General features: G+C 40.0%; 2 protein-coding genes across 5 annotated transcripts in view; one reads left to right on the top strand and one right to left on the bottom strand.

Moving 5' to 3' along the window:
• Positions 1 to 486: 486 nt before the first annotated feature.
• On the bottom strand, positions 487 to 3,489 carry LOC126336437 (dynein axonemal assembly factor 3). Of its 2 annotated transcripts, none has more exons than XM_050000131.1 (2): positions 3,311 to 3,394; positions 487 to 3,171 (listed from the first exon to the last, which is right to left on the bottom strand). In XM_050000131.1, the coding sequence occupies exon 2, from the start codon at positions 3,168 to 3,170 to the stop codon at positions 1,752 to 1,754; it is 1,419 nt and encodes a 472-aa protein (XP_049856088.1). In that variant the 5' UTR covers position 3,171; positions 3,311 to 3,394; the 3' UTR covers positions 487 to 1,751. The 2 variants fall into 2 exon arrangements, with proteins under 2 accessions (XP_049856088.1, XP_049856087.1); XM_050000130.1 differs by having other exon boundaries at positions 488 to 3,187; positions 3,311 to 3,489.
• Positions 3,490 to 4,061: 572 nt separating this feature from the next.
• Positions 4,062 to 24,440, top strand: part of LOC126336438 (uncharacterized) — a 96,850-nt gene continuing 76,471 nt past the window's right edge. The window contains exons 1-3 of one of the 3 annotated variants that reach the window (XM_050000132.1): positions 4,081 to 4,405; positions 4,516 to 4,693; positions 14,264 to 14,471. In XM_050000132.1, the coding sequence (XP_049856089.1) occupies positions 4,677 to 4,693; positions 14,264 to 14,471 (225 nt within the window). In that variant the 5' untranslated portion in view covers positions 4,081 to 4,405; positions 4,516 to 4,676. Of the gene's footprint in view, positions 4,406 to 4,515; positions 5,326 to 14,263; positions 14,472 to 24,440 lie in introns of those variants that run through there. The other 2 variants (XM_050000133.1, XM_050000135.1) reach the window with 2 other exon arrangements.

The raw sequence follows: 24,440 nt of genomic DNA on the forward strand, positions 1-24,440 counted from the left end.
AGGGGGGCACCATGGCCACTGTAGACACAGACAGTGGTCGTGTGTGTGTGTAGTATTTCAGAAGAAGGCCTTTTGGCCAAAAGCTTAAATGTATAGCAGTCTCTTCTTGTACCTGCCTGTGACTCAACATCTCTTCTATATGGTGAGTAGCAGTCTATCCTTTTCTAATATTGTCGTTATTCCATCCTGGACATTCCATTGTTTTATTGGTTATGAGGATGGTAATAATATACTGAGTTCTCCCTGGTTCCTGCTTCTCACTTACACACCATCCACTGTAAAATCAATGATTGCTGATCAGTCCAGTATTTCGTGGAAAGGAGACAGTAGCCATAGGAGATGAGGATTTGAGGTAACTTTAGTGTATCTGGCGTGTGCATCTCAATAATTTATCCAAAATACATTTGCAGCAGCTTCTAATCATGTGATAGCAGTCAGCATGATTTCTGTGTGTTTACGAAAAGTAGTAAACTCATCTTATGCCCAAGAACAGCACACACTTATGGGATGCATTTTAGCTGGCACTATTTATTTCTGAATAATAACAATCATATCATGGATATTAATTTTTGTTATTTATTTGATTGGAAGTTTTGATTGTAAGGGTAGACTCATGTCCAAGAAATCACAGTTTTGAAAATTAAAATTAATACAGTAGTAACACTCACGTATCAAAATATTGCACATCTTATATAATGAAAACACAGAATATTAAAACAAGCAACATTTACCAACTCACAACTACATATTAACACATTTATGTGACTGTTCACTTTTCTTATGTTGATAAACACACTGAGTTTGGCTATGTATTTGCTCATTAATGAGTTTCTGATTGAACAAACTGCCTTGGCAGACTAATAGTCAATGCTAGACACAGAAACATACAAAAAGCTGAGAAATTAAAGACTGTTGAACAGTATATTGTATACCAGTATTCTATGAACATTAATTTTAAAGATTGCTACTGTTAGTTGAAAACCTTGAGAACTTTACCTTCGTACAAACACTTAAATATTGGACAGTTGCATCTTTCTCTGGGTGCATAACTTATAACAGGTAACATTTCATCTTCATCACTCCATTTCACAAGTATATTCTTCATACCATTTTGATTCAAACTACCTATTCTAAAAATACGTATGGCGTGTATGAGAAATGTATTTGCCATAAGAATTAAATTTAAGGAGATACAAACCAGAAATGCGGCGTGTGTGTTCCCTATTTAATTGAATATTTCTTCTTCCCCTTGATGGAGCAAACAGTACGTTTTGGCGGCAAATCAAGATGGAGATCTTATTATCGGCTCCACTTAATTTTATAAAATCACGAGACTTATGACTGACATTGAAAATTAGAAGAAAAGCGGAATGCTTAGTGGACAAAAATTTAAGAAAAAGGAAACGCGGAATGCTTAGTAGACAAAAATTTAAGAAAAAGTTTCAAGCTTCAATGCCACAATCCAATGAAATAGTCTATATACTTCGTCCACAATATATATTATTCTTAAGGCAATTAATACTTCAATTTCAAACACACAAGAGATGAAATCAGATTACTTCTTCCAATTTACTCCGGAAAGGTGGAAAGCTGACCACGTACGCAAATGAGTTGTAAATGTCTCACCTACAATACCTAGGCCTCCTTGGTTACTTAGAAGGCAAATTTAATAACATGTGAAAATAAAGTATTGAGAAAGTGATGGTTCCTTGACAGAACACAGATAACCATGCACAAAATTCTTGATGTGATTATTCTTCACATGGACGTCTCATCCTGAAAAATGCATACTCATCGCTTTTTGGATCAAAATTATGTATCTTCTCGAAGTTACAAAGCTGTGCTTTTTCTTCGAGTGTATCTGAATATTCTTTCAGGTGGTCCTTTGTCAGTGATAAAAGATACTTCCTGCTCTCAATTATTACTGTCGCATCCTTACTCGCTACAGATAGTATTTCTTTACTCAGCACATGTGTCATATTTTGTGATACAACGATAATGTCAAATAACCCCTTGAATTCACGTTTTTGCAGACAATCAACTTTCTCTGGACTTGTCAAAAATATCACTGTACCATTTTGAACCGGTATTGTTTCATACTCTTCCGCAGAAGCATTTGACACGGGTACCTTCGTGACTTTCATATCCTTGTCGTCCTCTGAGACCAATGGAGCACTTGTTATTTCTGTAATAACGACTCCACTGTTCGCTTCTCCTTTCACTGGCACATGGACGTACGGAGACTTATTCTGCAGTTCATGGAAATATTGCATCAGATTTCTTTCAGAGATATCAGTTGCTTTCTTAATATACACGCCGTTACATTTACGATTCATATCTGTCTGGTCGGTTTCCATTCCAAATGCGTAAAATGGGCCACTGACAACATCGCCAATGTATCCGTGATGTCGAAGTTTTCCTTCCATTCTGATGACATAAGCGGCGAGGGTAGGATTGCTAATAGCGTACTCTGTTTCCAACCACGTAAAGCCAACGCCATTGGTTCTGAATTGTTTGTATTCCTGGAAATTAATGTATTCACTGCCACGGTCTTTCAGAACCATATAATAGTCCCAATCAAATACCCCTTCTCTTGAGTCGTATCGTGAACCCAACATATTACGCAGCCTTTTATCCCAGAGATCGGTCATATCGAAACTACTATCAAGCGATCTCCAGAATTTGAAAATATCTTCCAAGCGATCGCGGTCTCGATATTTTAAGTTGCTGAAGTCGAATAATGGTAGCACTTTTTTCATATATTCTTCGTCAGTTACCATACGTATTAGATGATTACATTTTTTCGATAGGTATGACGCCGTGCTTGCTCTGAGGAATGCATTTCCGTATAGCTCCATGAAGATCCTCGTCTTTTCTAAAAGACCCAGTTTGTCAGGAGGTTCAAGAGCCACGGATAGCAGCAACATCTGACGTGCAAGCACTTCAACATGAAGTTCATAGACAAAAAATCTAATGTGTCTTTTACTATGCGTGTACGACTTTGCTAAGGTTTTTATTACGTGTCTAGCATCACTAGTTCCGATAAGCAAAATATTCAAAGGTGTTCTTTCTGGTAACTCATCTGGAATGAGATTGTCTCCAACACGTTTGGACTGATTTGTATATAAAACGTGTTGTAAATCAAGTGCTCTTGTCACACCCCAGAACATCCTGGACGAAAGAGAACCTGCAAATAGTAAATATAGCAAGATTTTCTTGCCAAAATAATTTCATGGGAAGGTTTCGACAGAACAGAACAGTTGCTTGGAGTTCTGCTATTGCAATCATTAAAGAGGATGTAAAAACTTACTGCGTTATGCCTTTGTTGTACTTAGAAGAAATGCAACCCACTGCGAGCGAAGCATAAGGGTGTTTAAAATTTGGTCTCCTAGGCACACCCAGAGATTAAAGATCCAAGAAGCTGTTGACATAATATTGCCTAGATACCGTAGAAAGTTGCAACGAAACTGCTTCCTGTAGGTACTGTCACTGGAGAAAAATTTCACTGGATTATTCTCACGCTAACTACAAACATTAGTTAGCAGATAACGTTTATTCAAAATAAACTCTGTACTAAACTTTTCTTAATGTAGTGGCACGGAAAATAGAAATAAAATTGCCCATTGTAATAGCGAATTTTTGATACGTTAAACGATTCCGTTTTAGAAATGGATAAGTAGACGTCTGATCCCCGAAACCAGTAGTTTGATTTCACTTGTGAGGAAAGTACTCAAGTTAATTTTAATAATTAATACTTGCCATTCACAATGGGTCACCGAATAGTAAATTCCCCACAACCGCCAACAATAGTATTGCAAGTCCATGTTACGTCACAACAGTTATGGTTCTACACCACCCAATATACCATTACGATCACATCTATTCTCATTTACAAAACTAAGAGTGTAAATCATTTGTCGATTAATGGTAGCCATTAAAAAATGTTAAAGGACAGGTAGCTGTCATGCAATACACCACAAAAAATTCGCAAAAAGACTGCAACGCACGGGGTCGGCGTCAAATATGTAAATTTTCCTTGTGCAGTGGTTGCACTGTGACCTATGGAGATGGGAGCAAGTAGGTAGTGCATACATAAACATCAACGTAGTGCAGTCCTGAAGGGCAAAAACCGGTCGTTAACAACGTGGAAATTGTTTTATTCATATAGGGCATACACCAGTTTTTCCTTTTTTTTAGGGTATTCAAATGACGTAGTTTGACGGAAAATACATGATCAAATACAGATGATAATCATAAACGCCGTTTTCTGAAGAGTAGTTTACAAAGCAAAATCGCAGTCGAGATCTGATGTAAAGCGCCGTCTCTGTTTTCACATGCGTGGGTGCTAAAATTAGGATCATTAAGAACTTTAGCTTGGCGACGGGACCATACGGATCATGAGCCAGTAAGATAAAAGATTCATTAGTCTACGTGTGCTGTGATTAGTGTGTAAATGGCAGTATTCCTCTGAATATCCAAGAAAATGCACGTTTATTTACATATTTGTGGCTGTAGTTCCATGTGCAGGTGTTGGCAACAGACGAACGAAAACACGCTTTGTGTGGGCGATATGGTTCCCGCACTCGCAGAGCTTGTTTGAAATGTTAGTAGAAACTAAGACTGATAACCTTAGTTATCTTGTAGTTTGACCTCTGCCTTTGACTGAATTTCGAAGCATGGAGCCTCACTTACGGTAAGAAAACGGAAAAGATAGAGTTTACTGGATTAAAATATTCATATAACTGCATATAGTTGAAATATTGTGTGTAAAATTTTCATTGCTGTCTAACGTAATTATATATAAAATTGTCGAGGAGATCCCAAGTCAGTTAGGGAAAACGACGCAGTAGCATGAGTTTTAGTGAGTCCGATAGATACATGTGGTGGATGTTTGTTAGTATGAACTGCAGTGCATCCTGAAGCGAAACTAGCGTCATTTCCTGGTGCACATTGACGTCATATAAATACGATTTACAATTATGTAAACGGCACGTGTAAATGTAGAGAAAAATTGTCCTTGCAGCGACTACTGTCGCGGATCAAAGCCTTTTTCTATCTTGGTAAATGTTTGCAGAATACCTACAAACGTTGTAGTATTACATGGTACAGAAATTTTCAGTATTTTCTGGAGATACGTCGCAGCAAAACATTGTTTTGTTTATTTTGTATTTTACTTTTCCGTCATAAGTTCCACTGTAGACGTTGAACAACGCCATCTGTTACACAGACTGAAGTTTATTTTAACGTACCGGTATTCTGTCGTTTCCTGTGCATTTGGCAATTTTATTTTACCCCTTTATTTCTTCCTTCATATATTATGTTCAGGTAAGTGGAACCTTTCTGCCCATATAATATTATTATTTATTCTAAACTGTGCATGTGGCAAAACATGAGGCCATGATTAGCCCTGATTCTATTCATCACAGCTGTTTTTCATTGATTTCATGTTAAATTCTTCATGGAGATAGGTAGGTCTATCTTTTGTTCTGAAACAGCAAATGTCATCATTTCTCACAAATAAATCTGTGTGATTGCTCTACATTTATATACCAGGACAAATATTCAGTCACCCCGTGTGAACAGGATGTCAGACAACAGATAAAAGGGACACAGAAACTTCATTTCTCAAGGAATAATTTCTTTGAACGTATGAGAACAGGAGCATCCAATGTGTTTGAAACATGATTTTAAATAGGCTACTTGTACTCTTCTGGTTTTTTATTTATTTACTTTTTTACATTGCTGGCGAAAAAGTTTGTTACTATTATTTTTGGGCATGAGCATCATTGGGTAGTAGCTTCTGAGTTTATTTTAACATCGAAAGTGTTAAGCCAGTTCACTCTTACATTCCGGGCAGTAGGTCAAAGCCTTTCATCTCCTATGCGGAAGTTTGAAACCATCACTGTGCTCATGCTATATATTGTAACTATTTCTTATCATATAGAGCCAGAAACTGCATCTCTGTTGATCAGTTACTTTAGTTACGTCACATTCATTGTACAAAATTGAAATTGGAAGTCTGCCTGTGGTATGCTTAATGCTTTAAAAGATTGAGAAAATTTCAGGTGTTCATAAAAGAAAAATGTCCAAATTGTAGTATGAGAAGAGAGAGGGAAAAAAAAGGCTTGAGAGTGATAGTATAACTCTCCCTGAAATTTTGACCGTGTTGAAAAGCTGATCTGTAGCCTATCCCGATATTCTAGGCTTGGTTGAAAGTGATAATTTGATTTTGAGTTGATGAAGCCAACAGATATGAGAGGGAAATAAAGATTGTGGTAACATATCTGTAGTGTAACCTGATGTCTGCGTTCTTGCCATATTTAACACATTTTGCCATATTCAAGACACTTAAAAACTAAAACTGCAAGGGCAATTCAGAGAACTTCCATTATATAAAGGATGAGTCTCGGAGTATATTGGTGCATATTATGTATGTATGTATGTATGTTGTGCGAACTACAAAAAATGCAAGGGGGTCCACATTGTAACTTTCACCGAAGTAGACACCTGGTAAAGATCTTCTTCCTTGTCCATCTGTTATCTACATGGGGTTTGCCTGTTAAACAGGATTTGACATGTTATTGGTTTGGGTGGTCAGTTGTCCTTCCAGGCACCGCACACCCCCTCCCACACTGCAACCCGCCCCACTCTGGTATAAAATTGTGTACCCCGTTGTTTGTGTTCCATCTTTGCCATGCTAAAATGTGTGATGTGAGACACTGGTACCAGCCCATTCTTCACCTAGTTGGATGTGGGAGACTGTCTAGAAACCACATCCATACTGGCTGGCACATTGGTCTCCACTGTTCATTCACCTCAGAAAGTTACACAATCCGGCCACACAGGAGCATTCCCCTTGTGGTTCAGTACCACCCAAGACTGTAGCGACTGAATTACACTCTCCACCAGGGTTTCGACTGTCTCTTATCATACCCTGAAATAAGAAATGTCCTGTCCACTATTCTTCCCACTTCCATCCCCCACAATGGAATTCCTCCCATACATCCTCCCACCTCCATCTACTCTAGTCTGGTCACAAACATTATCTGTTCCATCAAAGGCAGGGCTACCTGTGAAAGCAGTCATGTGATCTACAAGCTAAGCTGCAACCACTGTATTTCATTTTACATGGGCATGACAACCAACGAGCTGTCTGTCCGCCTGAATGGCAACTGACAAAGTGTAGCCAAAACCAACTGTAGCACCCTGTTGCCGACAACGCCACCCAACATGACAATCTTTATTTAAATGACAGCTTCACAACCTGTACCACCTGGATTCTTCCTACCAACACCAGCGTTTCTACAGTGCGCAGTTGGGAACTCTCCCTGCAATATAACGTACATTCTCATAATCCTAGTGTCCTAAACGTTTGTTAGTCATAGTCCTTACCCACATAGCCCATTCCCTGTTTCCATTCCAGCTCCACACAGTCCTGTATTCCACAATCCATCCAGTCTTTTTACTTACCTCCGTCCTGTTGCCTGCTGTTTGTAGACCGGCTTCAGCTGCCAGAGACTGTGGTCGTGTGTGTGTGTGTGGGGGGGGGGGGGAGGGGGGTGTTGGACAAGGCCTTGTTGGCCTTAAGCATATTGTGTGGCAGTCCTTTTGTTGTGCCTATCTGCGACTCAGCATCTCTGCTGTATAGTGAGTGGCAACTATCCTTTTTATAATATTGTTACATTCCATCACGGATTTACCATTGTTATATATTAATTCTATAAACTTAGTTGAGCTGAAGAACATAACACCTTGGGTTTGAGTTGACTGCTTTATTGAAGTGTTTCCCAGGAATAGCCAACTTAATCAAGAAGATTGTTGCTAAGATTTATTTTTGAGTCTTCAGCAAGTTAAGAAACCAAGGACCTCACAATCTAAAAACAGTTTAACATACTGATTCTCCCAGGCAGTTAAATCTGCCCTGGTGTTTACCCTTAAGAAATCTGAACCAAACTCTATCCTACCTCATATCAGAGCTCCCAATTCTGTTCCCATACTCTTCTATGCTTACTTCCTCATAATCATGATCCAGCCCAGCTACACCTGTTCCATATTTTGCTATTACCCATACTCATTTTCAAATATCAAACTTACACCTCACAACGCCAAAAGCATTCAACATCTCTTCCAAATTATTCCCTCCTGGAGCAGCTCTTCTTTTTTTTTTTTTTTTTTTTTTTTTTTTTTTTTTTTTTTTTTTTTTTTTTTTACCATCATTCTGTAATCAGTATTGTAATAATTTTAAAAACCAAGTATATACTTTCACCTTTTTTTTATTTTAAAACTATTTATACTAGCATAAACTTGTGTGCCTGAAGAGTGGCATATTATACCACTGCCAGCCGACTCTGCTTGCAAGTAACAAGTGAATGAAAGAACAATAAAGGAAAAGAAACAACCACACATTTAAACAAAATAATGGCAAGCCAGAAATTTAAAAAGTGTCAGTGCCACCCTTTGAGGGGATTTCTGAACTGTTATTAATATATTTTGGAAGAACAATGAAAAAGGTGAAAATCAGTTTGTAAACACAGTTTTCAACCATACAATATAAATATTGCTCATGCATATTTTCAATTGCTGTCTACATGTCATCCATTTGAACATTGCGACAGTTTTTTCTTACTTTTGGTATATAATAAAGAGCTTCTTTAGATCATCTACCACCCGTTGACCAGGCTACATGTCTGGTTCACCTTTTTTTCGTTGTAATCATTATACATCTTTCACTGATGACTGTTCACCACGCGGAAGTAGCTCGCTGGAATTTAATTCATTGACAAAATAAAATTATCCATTGAAGTGGAGATGCTGAGTCGCAGATAGGTACAACAAAAATACTCTCACAATTAAAGCTTTCGGCCATTAAGGCCTTTGTCAACAGTAGACATATACATGTGATCGCTCGCTCGCGCGCGCGCGCCCACACACACACACAGACACACACACACACAGACACACACACACACAGACACACACACACACACACACACACACTTGGTTCAAATGGCTCTGAGCACTATGGGATGTAACTGCTGAAATCATCAGTCCACTAGGAGTTAGAACTACTTAAACCTAACTAACCTAGGAACATCACACACATCCATGCCCAAGGCAGGATTTGAACCTGCAACCGTAGTGGTCGTGCGGTTCTAGACTGTAGCGCTCAGAATCGCTCGGTCACTTCGCCCCCCCCCCCCTCTCCCTCCCCACACACACTCACAATTGTGTGTGTGGGGGGGGGATGTGCGTGCCCATGCGAAAGTGTGTATCTGTTGCTGACGAAGGCCTTAATGGCCGAAAGCTTTAATTGTGATTCTTTTGGTTCTGCCTATATGCAAATCAGCAGCTCTGTTCTATGGTGTATTCTCATAATATTGTTATGTTTCATCCTGGATTTTCCTGTGTTTGAATTATCCAGTGAAGGCATTCCAGTTGTTTAGCTTCATCACCTGTTTGAAGGTAGTGCACTTGTTGATAATGATAAAGACCTAGTTCATATATTGTTTGATACATTTGTGGACGTGGATCACCCATAGGTGTTGAAACTCTTTGCAGATTTTCATAGGCATACAGTTGTTGAGTATTTCATCCATAATTTGTACAACAGTGTGTTCAGAACAAATGTGTGTCCTGGTAACTGCACCAGTCTTGCGAAGTTTGTATTTTTATACCTCACAAGTAATGAGATAACTTCCACTATATAACCTGTAAATAGATAATGCATGACTTGAGGAAAAACGTTACACAGCAGCCCACAGTAAGACGAGAGGCATATTGTTAGAAGAGATTAAGGGTTATGAGTTTCCTGCAAACACAGTTCTGCTTCATTTCAAGTAACAGGTGCATCACAGTGCATGAGTGAAATGGCATAGCAACTGGAAATGCAATCCGAAATTGAAGTATGTGGGACAGTGCGATTCTTTCAAGCAAACCATCTAAATAGCACACACATTCACTGTGAAATTCTGGTTGTATGTGGATCAAATCCAATTTCATGTTCAGCTGTAATGAAGTGATGCCAACAATTTATGAAGGCCACACAAACATTTGTAATGTTGATTGTGAAGAAAGGTGAAAGACATTGACCACAGATGACAATGTGCAGGCAGTCAGAGAAACGATTCGTAGCAATTCCAGGTGTCTGTCGCAGACATTGCTTAACAGATGTACATCTCTATAGGCAGTGCCATTCAGTTGTCCAAGATTGTCTGCAGCATCGAAGGTTGTGTTCATGCTGGGTTCTGTGACCAGTGTCACCTACATGAAAAGGGGGTAAGGTTTTGATGTCTCTGGACTTCCTTGAATGTTATTTGTGGGAAGCAATACTTTCTTAAGCTGCATCATTACAGGTGATGCGACATAGGTCCATCGTTTCATACCTGCACCAAACATAGGCACATCCTCTCACCTCTGTGGAAGAAATGCAAAGTTCCGCCATCGGGAGTGAAGGTTGTGACCATTGTTTTCTTCAATCTTGAAGGAGTGTGTATGCTGGATTTACATCAAAGTGCACAACCATTATGCAACACTGAAATCTCTGCACACAATGCCCTAAATAACAAGTGGTATGGAAAATTAAGCAAGTAGGTTGTTCTCCTACATGAGAAACCATCACCATACACAATGCGTCCAATGCAGGCTTTGCTTTAAAATTTTCGCTGGTGGTTTTTGAAGCTTCCATGATACAGTCCAGATATTGCACAGTGCACTTTCATCTTTCTGGTACGCTGAAAGAACATCTGGGACAAAAGAGACTTTTCATTAATGAGGATATTTACACAGCGATTCTCAAATGGTTTTGTGACCAAGCAGCAGGTTTCTATCCTCGAGAAATTTAACTATTAAATTGTTTACAGAGAAATGGTGACTCTGTGGAAAAATAGTGTCCTGTATCAGTGTCACATTAAAATGTAGTATGGGATTCAATAAAAGTTACTTGGCCTCCCATATTACTGTGTAACTTAATTTTTAAAGTAAAAATCAAATCATATATTTAAAGTATCTGCGTGACCAAAGTTAGCTAGAGAATGTTTCATTTGATTCAGATATCAGAATTGCAATTACTTGTCATTTGACCTCAACACTTCATCCTCAGCCAGCCGTATCCCTGTTCTGTTGACAATTGGACACAATGTTTATACGAGTCTATTGTTTAAATTTTGATACAGCCACATTCTCACTGCATGAATGGAGAAGACAGAGTGAGGAACGAAGAGGTATTGAGAAGAGTTGCAGAGAACAGAAATCTCTTAGATACCACTAGAACAAAAAAGAAAAATTGACTGGGCCACATTTTGAGATGGCATTGCTTACTCCAGCAAGGAACGGAAGGGGGTGTGTAATGGAAAGACGGGGGAGGAAGAAAGAGATTTCAGCTAAAGGACAGTGTTAGTGAGGAAAACAATAATTACATGGAGCTAAAAAAGAAAGTGCAAGACAGGTAGAGGTGGCAGAGACCATGCCCAAACTTGCTGCAAGACAGAACAAGTATTGATGATGGCATTGTGAGATATATACATTACATTGCAAAGCAATGTGTAATGCAGAGGGAATTCTACAATTCAGAAATGCATAAGCAGTTGGCATATTGAGGATACCTCAGAAATATAAAGGGGGAAAAAAGACATGCTGTATGTGAATCTTCCTATTGCACCAAATCGTTTTGCCACCCATCATGGTAACCTTGCAGGGGGTAGTAATTTTGATTTTAAGAGCTCATATTACAGTTTCATTAACAAAATGAATATGCGCAAGGTATTTCATAACCAGAGTCCATCTTAAAAAAAAAAAAAAAACATTTTTATCAGGTGTGTGACCACGTCACTTAAAAAACTGCCAATGTTTCATATACTGTAACAGACAGTCGTAAGTGGTCACATGCCCAAAAGAATTTTATTGAATATACCAGTTTCATTCAGGAAATGTAGACAGCATTGCCAAACATATGGAATTCTAAAGACAACTGGAAGGATATGTGATGAATTAGGGCTTTGAAATACTATATAAGGTTGCCCAGAAATATGTACTTTGCATCAACAGCTAACAAAAGCTGTCATCTAAGGTTTGTGTATTGCATTAGTTTGAATGTAAGTTAAACGTTTCTTTTGCACCCTTTACCATTATTACATGAGTATGGAAGAGATCTGTAGATCAGCTACAGATTCGGTCATTTTGTGAGCTCAGTAGCATCAGCGTGCCTTCATTGTGCCCTGGAGCTACTCAGGTTCTTCTGCCTCTTTCACATATTTCTGCCACTATCACATGTTTGTGTCTCTATCACATTCCTGCATTACTTTGAGCATTCTGTGTCTTCACATAAAAAATCATATGTCAGAACAAGAGAGATTCTGTTGTGTCCCACATTTTAGTCACTCCATGTTATTGCAATAAAGTCTGCTGAGATCCCTCGTGGTGTCAATTTGTAGCGAGTTCTCGTTTTGAAATGCACACCCCCTTTCCGTCTTCTAACCAGATCATCATATTAGTCATTTTTCATTTAAAAAAAAGCTGTTTTGCATGTCAAATTCAATAGGCCAAACTCGCATACCTCGTCAACCTATTCCAAGTGACAAGCACCATTTTAAATGTATAAAGACATACATTGATAAAAGTGTGTTTTCAGAGGAGAGTATTTCACAATGCTCCGGTGTGGAATGATGGTGAGACTTAGTGCATAGCAACAAAAGTTCGTGATGAAGATATTGAACAAGTTGTTACAGTATATGGAAAATAAATAAGCATTTGAATGAATAATGCAGGAAAATTAATGGACATGTAAAATGCATGTACAGCTTTTTTCTTTAAAAAATCGCTGTATTAGGGGATTTATTAATAGTGATAAATAATAGGTATTGTATTCTTCAACACTTCTTACCAGAGGTCGTGCTTGCACATCCAGAGTTGGAAACCTTGTAAGAGAGTTGCTGTCATACATAAAAGGCATCATAGAGATTATGGTAACAGTTCATGAATTTCCTGTCTTTGCATATAAGGTGACCTAAGAAATTAAACATCATTGCATAAGTGTGTAGAATATTCTTAGTGTATAGAATGTAGAATCAGCTTGTTAATCTGGATTTGGCAACATTAGTGGTAGAGGGTGGTTGGGTTTCTTTTCTGTCACTCCCTCCCTTCCTGGGACAGTATTTGTGTATCCTACCTTTCCGTGTCCCACATGAAAGTCAGAGAATGTTTCCCAATGTTTGTGAATCATGTTACTGAGGGAAGAGGTAGGTACCAGCCCATTATTCACCTAGTCAGATGTAATCTGCCTCAAATTCACATCCAGGCTGGTGGGCACACTAGTGCTTGTCATAAATGCACTGGTTGGATTTGATCCATGGCCGGTGTGTGCCCACAAATCCTGGAAGCTGCATGCTGATGCGTACAGCTGTTCAACTGGGTCCATAAGTATAACGAATAATCAAGTAAAACACTTATGATACCTTTGGATAGGACATATGCCATTTTATTATCCATCCTCATCCACATAAGCTAGTACACAGTTTATAAAAACTTTAGTGTTGATGATACATTAAGTGCATAATCTACCTTCTTCTAAGGTATGTGTTAGCCTGTTATTGATACAGCTGTATTCTGGCTTGTCTGTAACTTTTGCTGCATGCTCAAGATTTTGTGTGTGTATATTGCCTGTGCACATATCTGTAACTGTTGTGCATTTTGTGGTGATCACATGTTTTACTATGTAGCACGTCGCTCATAGATTGGTCTTGTGTTCAAAGCTTTTTAGTCACTGCATAGCTAATAACTGTAAGAGAGAGAATGGTTTATTCCATTGGTAACATTGTGTTAACAGCAAATATATGTAAACAGGCAATGTTTGATTTTCAGGGATTTAGTTAAGTAGCACACAAGGTGTGAAAGCTATCATATTTCAACTGTTACAATATGTTGTTGAAATGTGTGTATATTTTACTGCTAGTTAGTTCTAACAAGAGAGATTTTTGTAAAATTAACATTAATGGATATTTATTCTTCTTCCATTAGCACTTATTGTGTGAAAGAGTCTTCAGTTTTTTTATTTCAGAACTTATTTGCAAAACTCCTCTGAAATAGTACATTTTATAATTGTTTCAGTTATCAGCAGTATCCACATCAAAATCGTGTTGTCTGACACCAATCAGTTTAATGCTGTAGTAATCAAGTTGCACTTTTTTGTAGGAGACAGTCACTGAATACACACGACTGTGTTATGCATAAGTCAACAGTTGATAATAATACTTGTTTCTTAACTCCATAGCAAAGGTCTTATCCTGGGGATGGGAAATCCCTTGCTGGACATATCAGCCAAAGTACAAGAATCATTTCTGAAAAAATATGATATGAAACCTAATAATCAAATACTGGCAGAGGAAAAGCACAAACCATTGTATGAAGAGTTAGTGGAAAATTATAAAGTTGAATATACTGTTGGGGGCTCTACACAAAATGCACTCAGAGTTGCACAGGTAAATTGAAAATATAAATGTGAAACATATTTTGTCCCAATATGTGTGTGAAATGATGGTAGTGTTAAAATGTTTATCAGTTGCTGTGTTGCCATTTATGAATTGTTGTTGCAATTTTAGTGTCTTCCAATAAACTTGTATAGAAATATTGTTTGTAATATGACTGTTGAGTGCAGAGTGTGTGTGTGTGTGTGTGTGTGTGTGTGTGTGTGTGTCACATATGTTGAATAATAATAATAATAATAATAATAATAATAATAATAATAATAAGTCCAATTTAGCCTGTTCCTTTGGTAGTTTCAAATGAGATGTCTTGTATTTGTAAGGTCACATGGTTTTAATCCTTTCAAAGATATATGAGCAGCATTGTGTTATTGATGGGTAAAGGGTTACGAGAGAGAGTTAGTAGCAGACAGAAATACAGCCACAACAGAGCCAACAGAAAAATCAAGAAAAATTTGATAAGATCAGTGGAAACAAGAAAACTGAGTACTATGGAATTAAATGATGATTAATTTTATTCTTTTATCTTCTTAACCTTTGACTAAAATTTTCATTTTGTTACCACCCCTCTCTGCTTCTGAAATGGATAATGTAGTTACTAGATACATTTCAAATGTCTAATCAGAACAGGAAATCCTGCTGAAAGAAATTTTAGTAACACTCCAGCAGCAACATGGAGATGTCACAGCTATTGGAGATCGATCTTTGCCTCCAGTCTTCACAACTGGTGGTGCCGCAGTCTATAAGCTGTCTTCACAAGAAGCACTCTAGGAAGAGGCTATCACCTCGGAGCTCCTGTCGTGTCACCTAGTTGGATCTCACGACCTCCAGTTGACTATAACCACACACCTACCACATAGAGGACTCACTCTCTCGTGTACTCACGTGATGGAATGTTCATTGTACCAGGTGCTATCTGTCGTTAACTTTTGCGTTGATCTAGGACCATGTGTGGCCGGCTGTCTTCTATTTGTTCGACATCAAACTTATACATTATTGTGTTTCTGCTGTGTCAGTTTAGTAAGTCCAATATACTTGATGAAAGAAATTTCCAACTTTTTCTGCAACCTGGATTTCCCACTTTACGCAGAGCAGTCGCCTTAACCACTTTAGCTATCTGAGCACGTCTCCTGCCCAACCTAAATCTCTCTATGCTGCACATTACTGAGTAGTGCCCCATATCCATTATTCTTCACTCACAGCTGTACTGTATTCCCTCGAGAGATCAAACATTATTGTGCACCTGCACTGAAAGATAAATATGCCGTCAGATGCTTATTTGGGTATGGTGCTTGTTCTTTCATATGTGTATGACTGAACAACATACCATACCTATACAATGAGGTAACAAAAGTCATGGTATAGTGGTATGCACATAAGTGGAGCTTGTTGCCAAAAGGTACCAAATCCAAATGAGCAAATTGTTGAGTTGTTGCTTTGTTGTGCTTCATGATTTTCCCTGTTTTTGGAAGAACAAATTGATGGTGCAATGTTTATCTTTAGCATACTAGTGTAGAAGGTGATACAAAATCAACTAAGTGCGAAATCTATGCATTTCACTCATTTATTTGTGTACATAGAATGAACCAGCCAGAATGCAACCTCAGTATGAGTTCTATTTTTGGATGTAGGTGGAGTTATTTGAAGCAGCTACAAGTGTGTGTGTGTGTGTGTGTGTGTGTGTGTGTGTGTGTGTGTGTGTGTGTGTGTGTGTGTGTGTGTGTGGGCGCGTGGGTGGGTGGGTGCACACTCCCCGGTCTCTGGGCTCACTGTCACGCATGATACATTAGTGGACCCCGTTCCAATTTCTAACTCATTGGGTCAACACTGTTGAGATTTCGAGCTCTTCAAATTACCGGCCAGCGTTTCTCCCGAAGAAACATGCAGCGGAAGGGCGACCTCTTGCTTTCTCCTCTCACAACCGCGAAAGCTATAATACTGTTTTCTCCATGCGGGAACTCCAACATGCAATCTCTTCTTCTCGCTCCTCTGTCCCAAGACCGGATGGTATCCACATCCAAATGTTGCTGCATTTATCATACCCTAGTCTGCGTTACCTCCTTCGCCTTTATAATCGAATTTGGATCGACAGTACTTTTCCAAGACAATGGCGGGAAGCTATCATCGTTCCTGTTTCAAAACCTGGAAAGGACAAACATCTCCCCTCTAGCTATCGCCCCATTTCCCCCACGAGTTGTGTATGTAAGGTTTTGGAGCGTATGGTGAATTTCCTTTTAGCTTGATGGCTGGAGTCCCGCAGTCTTTTAACACCTGGCCAATGCAGTTTCTGAAAGCATTGTCTGCAGTTGACCATCTTGTTGCTCTCCACTTATATCATGAACAATTTTCTCCGGAAACGCCAAACAGTAGCAATATTTTTTGATCTGGAGAGAGCATAAGATACCTGTTGGACGGCAGGTATCCTCTGCACACTGTTCTCTTGGGGCTTTCGAGGTCGGCTGCCCCTTTTTCTTCGCGAATTTACGGCAGAGTGCACATTCAGAGTGCGGGTGAACACTACGCTCTCCCGTACTTTCTCCCAAGAAAACGGGGTACCCCAGGGCCCCATGCTAAGTGTTGTACTGTTTGCCTTTGCCATAAATCCAGTTATGGATTGCCTTCTTCCTGATGTCTCGAGCTCCCTCTTTGTGGACGATTTTGCGATCTGCTACAGCTCTCAATGGACCAGCCTTCTTGAACGACATCTTCAAGGATGTCTCGATCGGCACCACTCTTGGAGCATAGAAACAGGCTTCCGCTTTTCTCCCAGTAAGACCGTTTGTGTTAATTTTTGGCGTCGTACGGAGTTTCTTCCACCTTCCTTACATCTAGGACCTGTCAACCTTCCGTTTTCAGACATCGCTAAATTCTTGGGTCTTATGTTTGACAGAAAACTGTGCTGGTCCTCCCACATTTCCTATCTTTCGGCTCGCTTTCTGCGATCCCTCAACACCCTCCGTATTCTGAATGGTACCTCCTGGGGAGCGAACTGAGTGGGCCTTCTCCGCCTCTATCACGCCTTAGTGCGCTCAAAATTACACTATGGAAGCATAGTTTACTCCTCCACTCAGCCGTCTCATCTTCGGCGTCTCGACTCTATCCACCACTGTGGATTACGTTTAGCGTCTGGAGCTTTTTACACCAACCCTGTGGAAAGCTTTTATGCTGAGACTGCTGAACCTCCACTGTTCAATCGGCGAGCTGTCCTTCTGAGTCGTTATGCTAGCCATCTGTCTTCCATGCTTGCTAATCTGGCCCATGACATTTTTTCCGATGCCTCCTTGGATTTAGGGTATGCAGGCCGCCCTTCCTCCCTACTACCACCGGGAGTTCGCTTCCGTCAACTGATCCATTCTCTTTCTTTCCGCTTTCCTAAAACTTTCTTGACAACTTGGGGTACAGCACCGTCTTGGCTCCGTCTCCGGACCTGTCTGCAACGTGACCTTTGTCAGTTTCCCAAGGGTGGTACCCTTCACTTGTTTATCGTTGGGCATTTGCTGTTCTATGTACACAAATGAAGGAAGCCACATTTATTTACACTGATGGCTCAAAAACGTCATTTGGTCTAGGGAGTGCCTATATTGTTGGGGCTACCCCAAATCGATTTCCGCTTCCCGACCAGTGTTCGGTTTATACTGCGGAGCTTTACGCTGTTCTCCAGGCTGTCCAATACATCCATCGCCATCAGCGGATACAGTATGTTATCTGCTCACTCTCTCTCAACTTTCTCCTCAGTCTCCAAGCTCTCTACCCTATCCACCTGCTGGTCCACCAGATTCAGGCCTTCCTCCACTTGCTCCACTTGGGGGGCGTCTCAGTGGCGTTCCTCTGGATCTCAGGACACGTTGATATCTGTGGAAATGAGGCGGCCGATATAACAGCCAAGGCTGCAGTCTCTCTTCTTCAGCCAGATATTCACTTGATTTCCTTCGCCGATCTATGAAGCGTTTTATGTCGTCGTGTTGCTCTTTAATGGCACACACATTGGTCGATACTTCCCAATAATAAATTGCGGGATGTGAAAGCTCTTCCCTTTGCTTGGACCTCTTCCTCCCGAATGCGTCGTGGGGAGGAGGTAATTTTAACTAAACTCCAGATAGGGCACTGTCTTTTTAGCCATCGACATCTTTTAAGCGGCAATCCTCCCCCACTCTGTCCCCACTGCTCTCAGCTGTGGACGGTAAGACACCTTTTACTTGAGTGCCCCTATTTTACTCCGTTACGTGCCCGTCTACAACTGTCGCCTGATATATCTTTCATTTTAGCAGATGACACGCGCTCAGCCGATCGCGTTCTCGAGTTTATTAGTGCCAGTGAGGATTACGTCAGTCATTTGAAACTCTTTTTGGGGACAATCCACCCCCTTCTATAGTGGTTTTTTAAGCTTTTCTTCTGTTTTCAGTTTCTCCAATTTTTTGAGTTTCGTTCCTGTTGCTGCTGGTTTCCAGTTTCGTTTTTGTACCTTTTCCTAAGCCACAGGCCGGGACCTAATGACAGTAGCAGTTTTGCGCCCTAAAACCATAACAAAAAAAAAGCTCATTAAACAGAAAAATTTGCACAATATGTTCCCTCTTAACAGTCTGAAAAACTTCATGGTAGTCTACTGCTCTTCATTACAAGGTAATTGATAGCTCTTATGCAGCTTTAAATATAAACAGAAGCTGTTGTCAAGACTGAAGGAAATTTCCAAGAAAGAAATGAAAACTGGAAAAACATCAAAGTTTGAAACTCCGTGAAAAAAGCATTACCAATACATATTCATTTGCTGGGAATGTGATACATTGCCATGTTTATGATTATTTTTGTAAAAAGGAACATCAGATACTTGTCAAGTTATGAGTCACCTTTAAAAAAACAGTTCTTTGTTTAAAGACAGTCACATTTCACTATTCACAGTTTTGTATTATCTGGGAGGATTTCACTGTGCATGATGATGATGATGATGATGATGATGATGATGATGATGATGATGATGATGATGATGACGATGATGACCTGTGGCTTGGTGCACTAAATAGCAAGGTCTGGCAAGGGAAATTGACTTATTCTTCTGCACGCAGGCACCTTGCAAGGTTTGTCGCAAACTATCTCCTGCTTTTTAAATCAAATAAGACACGAGATTATCATGAAGAAATGAGTCATGTTACATTTATAGGATAGAATCACTAATCCCAAATCTGGCCAAACCATAAACAGTTGTTCTTGATAATATGCTCCTTACATTTTATTGTTATTGTTGTGCCTTGTCATAATGAAATTGTATGGGTGAACACTTAGTACTTGATGTGTGACAGGACCTTTTCCAGATTTATCTGAAAGTATCTTGTATTAGCAAACTCTGATAGACTTTTGGCTTGGATTAGATGAAAATGTGATGTATTCTTAAGATCTTGTTTACATAATGTGATCACCTAACTTCCATAACAAAAAGGCTCCTTGTGTGTTGAAGATTTAGTAATGTCATCAAGAGATGCATTTTCATACATTGTCTGTATATCAGCTTAATAACTTGTTGCCATAAATAAAACTAATTGAAAAGACAAACCAGTTCTTCCAGGACACACTTTGCTGGTAGCATATTTGTACACTGAACAGTTCGCGGGTTTAAGGGAATAGAATGAAATGTGATAATGTGTGTGTTCCCTGTTGGATGTGTCAACTCTGCTCTTCACCTCCATGTGCTACTGCCCAGTTGCTAATTCTAAAGTAATTTTGAACAGATTATAGGTGGAGACTTTCTAGGCTTGAGCCATAAGGTTGAGAACTGTAGGGTTTCCCTAAATGACGACTGGGTAAGCTGCACGCCAAAGGCTGATATCCATATAGCTAATTGTGTGTGAGATGCATGTACAAGAGTAATTTGGATGAGGCAACTATCCATACAGTCCAAGTAACAATCACTGTATTAACCCCAAAGTATTAGTCTAAGACCAAAGAAATGCTCCCATAGATGATTAAAATCCTTATGAACAACAGCCAAAGCATTCACAACAAAGTAACAGTATTTGAAATACTCCTAAAAATAAAAAAAATGCTTGTTTCGTAAACAACTCTCCTTACTTCTTGGCAAAGTCTCCTTTAAGGGATGTACACTTGGTCCAGCAACCCTCCAGCTTTTTCGTCCCATCAGAAAAATAGGTTCTATCAAACTCTGCAAACTGCTCAGTACTGTCACTGTCACTTCCTCATTTGATGAAAATTTCTTCCCAGCATTACAAAGGTGTAAGCTAGGGAACATGAAGAAGTCACATAGGGCTATGTCTGCTGAATAGGGTGGATGAGGACCCAATTCAAAGCCCAATTCATACATTTTCATCATTGTTATTACTTATGTGTGAGATTGTGCATCTTCCCGGTGGAAGAGCACGTTAGTGTGTGCCAAGTTTGGTTGTTTTTCATCCACGCAGGTTTCAGATGATCCAGCAGTGAAGCGTAATAGCATCTAGTTATGGTTCTGCCTTAGAGTAATCTATGAGGATTATTCCTTGGGAATCCCAAAAAAAAAAACAATGGCCGTCACCTTAGCAGCTGACAAAATAGTCTTAGCCTTCTTTAGTACACTCACCAGCCTTCTTCCATTGTTTTATGGTGCTTTGGCTCTGGTGTGTGATGATGGATGCATGGTTCATAAACAGTCACAGATTGGTGCAAAAAGTCTTGAGGATTGTGATTAAACATCGCCAAACATTGTGTTGAAATGTGGCAGGTGCACTTTTGGTAAACTGTGAGCTGTGCGACAAACACATCGGACTCAGCATCTTCATAGTCGATTCGCTGCCCAAGATATGCTCTTGCTCAGTAGAGATGCCAACAGTCTCAGCAATCTCATGAATTTTTATTTAGTGGTCTTGCATTATCATATCATGTTTTTTTTTCCCCTTTGTGTATCTCAAGTGGACGGCCAGAGTGCACTTCATTTCATTGCTTCTCCCACCATGTTTAAATTCATTAATTCGAAAGGAAATAGTCTTCAGTGACGCTGCAGAGTCTGCATACAGATTGTTTTGGTTTGTGTGACAGTCCTTCTCTTCAAAGGAGAAGGTCTAATAAAAGCATGAAACTCAGTTTTCTCCATTCTCAATTGTCGTTGACCTACTGACCAATTCAGATGACTGTAAACAATGAGCTGCATGCTGTGCATTGTGGAATTCTTTACATGACCTTTGGAATAATGGAGCTTTCCAGCTATGAAGTTGCAGCAAAAATGTTCCATTCTCTTGTAGAAATTTACCAGATTTAACAAACCACCCTTGTAGAATGTATGGGCCTATGAAAACTGAGGTAGTGTATTTATTGCAGTAGACATTAAGAAATTGGAGTTGAATGTGTAATTCTGTGAACAAGACTCAGGTAGAATCCATCTTCCTAGATTTCTGTAAGGCTTTGACACTGTGCCACATTATTGACTACTAACCAAGATGCAACCACACATAGTCTCTTTGCAAGTGTGTGATTTGCTGAAGAGATGTGTGAGTAATGAAACCCACTCTGTTGTACTGAATGGCGTATGTTCTACAGAAATAAAAGTAATGTCAGATATGATCAGCAGCACTATCAGGTTGGTCACTGCAAGTGGAAAATAGCACCATCATAAGGAATTCCAGAAAGACTTGGACAAAGTTTCCACTTAATGCAATCAATGGCAGTTCTTCTGAGATGTGGGTAAGTGTAAGATGCTTATAACAAAGAGAAGGAATGATATAGTATCTGTCAGAATAGTTCACAGGTGAGCTCTTTAACTCAGTGTCCAGCAGACACAATATTTTGGCAAACACCACGTTGCTATCATCAGGTGCGCAGATGAACTGACTCGTAGGGGCCAGCGCTGTGCTTCTATCTCCTCCCCCTCCCCCTCTCCCTCTGATCTGGTGCTACATTCGCCATTTGCACCAAGCATTCCTACCGCACTCGTCCTGCCAACACAATGTTTCATCCTAGGATCATGTAATGGCGGTACCTCTGCTGTTCCTCCACCTGCCCCCAAGTCAGTTCAGTGTCTGATATCTCATTTTTCCACTTTATCTTTTTAATATTGGGAACTCGTTCCTTACTAAGGATGTATCCACACTCATGATTTATCAGTGGTTCCCTTACACAAATGTCAATAGATTCCTTAATAATACAGTCCCAGAAATTTGATGTGGTGTGGTCAGAATCAATTTCTTGGGACTCCATGAGGCAATGTTCTGCAACTGCTGATATGTTGGGCTGCTGAAATCTGGTGTGCAGTTGGAGTTCTCAGCAACAATCCTCAACAGTACGCACCATCTGACCTATGTAAGTCTTACCACTTTGCCAGTGTATCTGATAGACCCCGGATTTCCATAGACCAAGATTGTCTTTTGCACTACCAAGCAGTGCCCATGTTTTGGCCACTGGACGGAAGACTGTCTTTGAGTTTCCAGAGAACTCGTCCTGTCTTCCCATATAGTGCACCACAGAAAGGGATAAATACAATGGTCGTGTCATCCTGAGAATCCTCTTCTATTTATGTCAATTGTGCGGAGGATGTAGGACATAGAGCTCTCCAAATTTGTCATTCTTCTGGAAAACCACACACAGATGTCAAAGTCCTAGGTTGATACTTTGTTGTCAGAGAGGGTGTGAAGCCTATGTACCTAAGTTTTGAACACATTCTTCTGAGGCAGCTGGTGGCAATCTTCCTCTTGTAAGTATAGGTTGGTGTGCTGCTACTTTTGGTACAAGCTGTAGCCCAAAGTGTTGTCAACTGTTCTTCTAGCCAGGACATTCAAAAAGGGGAGCACTCTGTCTGCTTTGGGTTCCATGGTAAAACTGATGTTTTAGTGTATTGAATTGAGGTTCATAAGGAAGTCATTTAGCTTATCTCTTCCATGTGTCCATATGACGAAAGTGTGACATACATACCTGAAGAACCTGGTAGGTTCCCATTGGGCTGATTGCAGTGCATCCTCCTTGAAATATTCTGTGTACATGTTGGCAAGAATTCATGAAATGGGCTTCCCGTGGCTACTCCTTCTACCTGCTCATATTCGATACCATTGAAAAGAAAGTATTTCAACATAAGACATGCTTAAAAAGGTCGTTTGTTTGCCAGAATATTGCGTCCATTGGACACTGACATGTGGCAGTTCCCCATGAACTATTTGACATGAAGTACACTGGGAGAAATTGAAGAGTCACTTCGATATAGTATCTGATTACTAGAGTAGTGGCGAACATCTTGAGCACATCACATTGCATTTAGGAGTAATACTGAGAGAGGATGAACTGTAGTGGTGCTTGGAGCCAAGGAAAGAGCACCAGCAACTGGGCATTGATTGCTGCAGTTCGACAGCCTGCTGGCTCGGCACTCTGTTTGTAAGATAGTGTTCCATATTTCAGTGTCCTGGGCCATCCTTTGATGAACCAGTCTGATTTGACGGACTTTAGTGTTACAACAGTCACTAAGTTCACTGCCTCTGTTGCAGAAAATTCCTATTATACACAAATGTGTGCACTTAAGCAAAGTAAGCTGGAAGCAGCTACTTTTAAAGCCCTCCCAGATCCGTTATCATCAAGCAGCTGGGCAGCATAGTGAAGTCCAATCTGTGCTGGCCTCTGCCTTACCAATGACATGGCGATCTTCAGGTGCTCGGGCAGCTCAGCATTTTGCCACCTCCTCAAGACTACTGTGCATAGGATCCATCCATTCCCACCTCTGTCGAAGTGTCAGCCAAGGCCTTCATCACCCTGTAACACTTGCAACGAGGTGCAGCCTGACATATCTGCAGCAGAGCAATGATATTGGACCATCCATCCTACAGCCAGGTAACAAGAGTCTCGCTCAACGTTGCAGTGGCCATAGTGGGGGTGCACACCTCTTCCACCAGAAAGGTCTGGGTGGAGGCCAACATACTTAGAGGCACCGTGATAGTGTATTCACCTCACTTTCCATTTATGCTAGGAGCTTCAAAGTCCATTGATTGTAAAAATACAGCAATAAAA

Source organism: Schistocerca gregaria, chromosome 2 (genome assembly GCF_023897955.1).
Source record: "Schistocerca gregaria isolate iqSchGreg1 chromosome 2, iqSchGreg1.2, whole genome shotgun sequence".
Lineage (NCBI taxonomy): Eukaryota > Metazoa > Arthropoda > Insecta > Orthoptera > Acrididae > Schistocerca > Schistocerca gregaria.